Source organism: Muscardinus avellanarius (assembly GCF_963383645.1).
Source record: "Muscardinus avellanarius genome assembly, chromosome: 3".
Lineage (NCBI taxonomy): Eukaryota > Metazoa > Chordata > Mammalia > Rodentia > Gliridae > Muscardinus > Muscardinus avellanarius.
The window spans coordinates 75,338,190-75,344,189 of NC_137788.1; the positions used below are offsets into that span (position 1 = coordinate 75,338,190).

The 6,000-nt window shown below is 41.9% G+C and overlaps 1 protein-coding gene across 1 annotated transcript in view; it reads left to right on the forward strand.

Moving 5' to 3' along the window:
• The window catches only part of DNAI3 (dynein axonemal intermediate chain 3), a gene marked incomplete at both ends in the record, with an annotated part of 70,643 nt that extends 65,479 nt beyond the window's left edge, over nucleotides 1–5,164 (forward strand). Inside the window, 3 exons of the mRNA XM_080691455.1 lie at nucleotides 1,574–1,665; nucleotides 2,697–2,819; nucleotides 5,021–5,164. Of these exons, the coding sequence (XP_080547581.1) occupies nucleotides 1,574–1,665; nucleotides 2,697–2,819; nucleotides 5,021–5,164 (359 nt within the window). The remainder of the gene's footprint in view (nucleotides 1–1,573; nucleotides 1,666–2,696; nucleotides 2,820–5,020) is intronic.
• Nucleotides 5,165–6,000: the final 836 nt, after the last annotated feature.

The following is a 6,000-nucleotide window of genomic DNA, read 5'->3' on the forward strand; positions in this document are numbered from 1 at the left end:
ACTGGGCTTCCTCATCTTACCCTCTCTCTTCCTTTCTCTTTCTTCTCCTTCCCTTTTCTTCCCTTCCTTCTCTAACCTTCTACTTACTTTTCCTCTCTCTCAACTTGGATAGACAGCCTGAGCTTCTTGCTGTTAGACTCATTGATTTCTGAGATGAGTCTGGTGTGTGTATCAGAGGCTAATTTTGAACCACACAATAGGAAGCTTCTCATTGTCTCCCAGTCAGATGGCGATCTGGAGACAATGAATGAGAAGAAACTCATGTGTGCTGTCTATAATTTTTTCATTATAAGCCACATCTTTCGTTCTTCCCTTCCCTTTTTTTTTTTTTTTTTTTTTTTTTTTTTTGATACCAGGGACATTCTACCTCCAAGCCACATACCTCCCTTCTTATTTTTTGTTTTGGAACATGTCACTAAGCTGCTGAGGGTCTTGCTAAATTGCTGATACTGGCCTCGAACCTGTGATCCTCCTGCATCAGCCTTCCAAGTACTGGAATTACAAGTATGTGCCACCATGCCTGGATACGCATTTTTTAATATCCTATCACCCATAGGCTATATTAAGAAATTTTCTTCATGAAATAAATTACTCTCTGGGAATACATGTCTATTTAACATTAGTGTTTGGATAAATTATAAAGAAAAATTAGTAAATATACAACAAAGCAAGCATAATTCATATATCTATGAAAATATACTTTTTGCCCCAATTTTTCTATTTTATCCAAGTAGTTCCTTTTGTGAAAATCCAATATATTTGTCCTTAGAAATGTCTCTTTGTTTCCTAGCGTATACAGGAATAAAATTGTCTATCCATTTTTTTCTCTTTCTCTGAAACATCACATTTGGAAACTCAGTCTTCAGACACTCTAGCACACCACCATCTGGGCACTGCTTAGTCATATGTGTCACCAGATGTGTTTTCCCATCTTTAGTACACAGCATTGCTTTTATACCTAGAGAGATTAAGAGTCCAGGATTCAGCCATTTGAACCAGACCTTCTAAAAACAAGAAGGCACTCCCACACACTTGATGAAACAAATAACGAAAATCCTCACACACTCTGCATTACCCATTCTCAAGTTTCACGCAAGCAATTTTTTTTTTGTCATAGGAAAACCACGGTTCTGGCTGTGTCCCTGAACCTCATGTGGAGAATGGTTTCCTTTAGTCCTCACTGTGTTTAAGTGGAATGTTCCCTACTCTGTGGCTTTACTTTGAGAATCTTTGGTTCTCCCGGCATCTCTGACCAGCAGGCTCAGCCACAGAAAAGGTCGGCTTTCAGCCACAGCCCTTATATAGACAAAGGGAAGGCGAGGGTTGAGGTGGCAGAGAGGCTGACACAGGCCCAGAGCCTCAGCTCGCATTTCATCCACTGGAAAAAATGAGTCTTGCATGTTTATAGGGTCCAGTCATGACCATCTGATGGAGCTGCCAAGTTCACAGTATCCACAGCAGGTCTTCTGGGAAACTATAAAAAAAACACACACATTTCATGCTTAACCTCTTAAGATAGCTTTCTGTTTGCTGATCCCTCTCCCCCCCCCCCTATTTTGTTTTAATCTTCCAGCTAAGCAACAATTTATAGCCATCGCTGATTATTATGGAACACTGCATATATTAGAAATTCCTTGGACATTAAGTCACCCTTCCACCAATGAGGTTAGTAGTTTTTGGCTTTGAGGGTTTATGTAACTAGATATTGCTGAAGCATATCTCAAAAGTATGTTTGAAATGGCAGCATTTTTCTTTACAAGAACAAAAGATTAATGTAGTCAAAAATAAGAGGATAAGCCAGACCTGGTGGAGCACACCTACAATCCCAGTACAAGGGAGGCTGAGACAGGAATTTTGCAGGTTTAAAAACAGGTTATAAGGCCAGGCGTGGTGGTGCACGCTTGTAATCCCCGTGCTTGGGAGGCTGAAACAGGAGGATAACACAGGTTCGAAGCCAGCCTCAGCTATTTAGTGAGGCTCTCAGCAACTTAGTGAGACCCTGTTTCCAAATAAAATATAAAATAGGTCTGGGAGTATAGCCCAGAGGTAGGAAGCCCCTGGGTTCTACCCCCAGTACCACCAAAAAATAAATAAGTAAAAATAAATAAAATAAAAACAGGTTATAAAGAAAAGATCAATGATTAGAGATGCTAAGTATATAAACAACCAACACAGAACGCTGCATTACAACCTGTTGCAAGGCCCAGCAGCAGCTTGGCTGCTAGCAGGTGGCAAGCTCCCTCCTGCTGCTCAGGGTCCCTCCCTGAGGCCTCTGCTGGCTTTCCCATTTCTATTCCCAAGATACCCAGAGCTCAGCTCTGCTTCCAGCCCCTGTAGGGTCTCCACTGATCGCCTCATTGGGTTTCAAAGTTCCATTGATGACATGAACTTTCGTGTCAAAGAAGAAAAAGGGAAAAAGCAATTCCTGGCTCTTTCTGCTGTACAACTGCTGTGTTTCACAGCTCTCTCCTTCCAACCCTACTCCTTTCCCAGAGATCTCCAAGTCACAGAGACCAGAGTCCAAGCACCGTGGCCTCCAAAGTGAGCTAGCGTCTCCGGCAGCAGGCCCGTGCACACAGTTTCCACATTACACCCAAGCCCCACCTCTGACATGGTGCCTGGCTTCCGTGACGGTTGGGGAGGGGGGCTTCTGCGTCCCGACCACTACACCTGCCATGGGCCTTTGTTTCCAACAGCTATCAAGTGTGAACTACTACTTTGAGAGAGAAGTCAAGCACCTGGAGTACGTAGAACAGCGCAAGAGCATACGTGAGCAAGAGAAAAAAGAAATGGATCTAGAGATGGAGAAGAAGAAAGTCGTAAGTTAAATTCCAGAAGGAAAATTCACTTTCCCTCACGCGAGTTGGAATGTGTTTGGCTTATTTCATGGTTTCCCTGGAATATTACCCCTTTACACACTCTCCTTTCCTTCTTATGAGTCAAGAGGGCGCTTTGATTTCCTAGCTCACCAAGCGTGAGAACTAACCTTGGACACCTTGTGAAATTCTATCCAATTCAAGATACTGTCATTTACTATAATTTAAAAGTCCTTTAATATTATATAGATATGATATACAATTTTAATGTTTTCACTATAAAAAATTTCGGGGGGGAGTACGAGGGGTTGCACTCAGGGACATTATACCTCTGAGCTACACCCCCAGCTCTTTTTATTTTTTGTTTTGGAACAGGCTCTTGCTATATTGCTAAAACTCTTTCTGTGTTGCTGAGGATGGCCTTGAAACTGCTATTCTCTTGTCTCAACCCCTCAAGTACTGGGATTACAGGCATGCACCACCATACCTGACTTGCATGGATTTTTTTTTTTTTTTTTTTTTGTGGTACTGGAGTTTCTGGAAACCCTTCTACCTCCAGGCTACACTCCCAGACCTATTTTATATTTTTATTTGGAAACAGGGTCTCTTAAGCCAGCATGGCTGGCTTCGAACCTGAGCGATCCTCCTGTCTCCACCTCCCAAGCGCGGGGATGACAAGCGTGCGCCACCACGCCCATCTTGCATGGAATTTTAATATAGGAATCTGGTGGCAGATTCCTATAATCTCAGCATTTGGGAGGCTGAGACAGGAGGATCTCAGGTTTCAGGACAACCTCAGATACATAGCAAGAATCTCAGGAACCTAGTAAGACCCTGTTTCAAGACAAAACCAAAAAAAAATTTAAAGAGCTGGAGTGTGACTTGGAGGTAAAATACACTTAGATTAAATCGCTAGTACCAGGGAGGGGGAATATAAGCAGTACAGAAAGAGTTGGCTATGGGAATCAAGCCAGTTGGGTCCAAATCCCCACTCTGCTACTTAGTGACTGAGATTTGGAGCGGCACTCATCTCTGCTGAGCTTCTGTTGTCTCGTCTAGAAAATGGGAGCACGAGTAGCTGCCTTTGATGATTATTGCAAGGCTTTCAGTTAACCTGACAAATAGCAGACTGTCACCAAATGAGAGTGATGATAACTACAATGACAGACGGGAGGAGGAGGAGTTCTGCTATAAAATCATGTACCTAAGCCATGACACCTGAAATAAAGGACGCCTCCATTCCTAAAGGCCACCAACAGCAACCTAGGGCTCTCAAGCCTTCGCCTCTGTTGGTCTTCCCTTATCTAATAGGATCGGGGGGCTTTGGAATAGTCTACAAATTCAGTTCTTCTCCCTTTCTCATGTGAGGCCCTGTCAGTTTGTATCTCGACTTCTCTTTGGTTTATTCCCATCCTTGACCTTTTGCCAAAAATTTTATGGTTGGTCCCACCTGCAGTCTCAGAGCCAAATGACACAGCATCCTTCTACATAATTATTCACGCGAGACTTTAGTTCTCCACTAACAACACCAGCACGTGGAAATACTGTTAACACTGCAGTGATAAATAGATTAACATTATCACTTACTGGTAGATGTTCACTAGTGCAATGTAAACATTTCAAAAACAGTATTTAGTGGTGACAAAATATAAAAGAACACCAACTGGTTAAATTTTCATCATATTCTACTACTACAAACAAATTCGTTTTGGTTTTGTTATTTTGTATACTAACAAACAGTTGAGATTCAGTGGTGGGATGTGACTGGCCACCCTAGTCCTAACTCTGAGTTTGTCCAAAATTTTTATGAGCATTTAAATACTACAGCAACCGTTCCTACCTATCTATATCAGTGGAAGCAAATAGAATTGTGGATAGCCACTCCCCCACCCCAAGAAAAAAAATAAGAACTTGCAGCCAGGCCTGGTGGCACACACCTGTAATCCTAGTACTTGGGAGGTTGGTACAGCAGGATTACAGGTTTGAGGCCAGCCTCAGCAACTTAACAAAACCCATCTTTCAAAATAAAAAGGGCTGGGGATTTAGCTCAGAGGTATAATGCCCTTAGAGTTGTTCCCCAGGAACAAACACACACACACACACACACACACACACACACACACACACACACACACACTTTCTTGTTCTTTGGTATTTTTAGCCATCAGTAAATTGAGAAAGATGTCTTTCTTTTTTTCTCCTAGAAAACATATCAGAAGTCAAAAGAACAAATGGAGGCTGAATTGAAATTGGACTACGAGAGTTACTTGGACCTAGAAAAGTCCATTCTCATCAATCTCGGCCTAATTAGACCCTCTGAGAAGGTGTCATACATGGACATAATATAGAAATACTTTCAGAAGGGGTGTTGAGGGGGCTGTTGGAGGCTCTTCTTTCTTAGTCTTTATTTTTATGTAAGGTGAACTTGTATACTGAACATATATAGGTTTATAAGAATAAGCTTGTATTTCACTTCTATTAAAACATTTGGATTATAACAATAAGATCTATTTCAATTTTTGTACTCTGTATGCATGGAATTTTGTGCTGAATATAAGAGCTTTCAACATGAATATTTTCACTTTCCTCTAGTGATACAGAGCTTGAACATCCCCTCCACCCCATCCCTCCATCCAAGTCCTTGCCCATTCATGCAGAAGCCCTAATCCCAGAAAGAAGTAGAAATCAAACTTTGCTTCTACTACCAGGCTGCTTCTGGTCATCTCTCTAAAGAGTTCTTCTGTGTCACTGCACAAAGTGTAAGGCCATATTAATGGATATTTTTAAACAGATAATACATGAAGACCAAGTAGGATTTATCTAGAAAAGATAAGGTTAACTTATTCTTTATTATTATTATTATTATTATGGTGGTACTGGGGTTGCTGGAACCCTTCTACCTCCGGGCTATACTCCCAGACTTATTTTATTATTTTTTAATTTCAAAACAGGGTCTCTTAAGCCAGAGAGGCTGGCTTCAAACCTGCACAATCCTCCTGTCTCCGCCTCCCAAGCGCAGGGATTACAAGTGTGCGCCACCATGCCCAGCTTTATTCTATATTTTGAAACAGGATCTCACTAAGTTGCCGAGGGCCCCACTAAGAAGCTGAGACTGGCCATGAATCTTCAATTCTCTGGTCTCAGCCTCCCAAGTACTGGGATTATAAGCATGCACCACCACGCC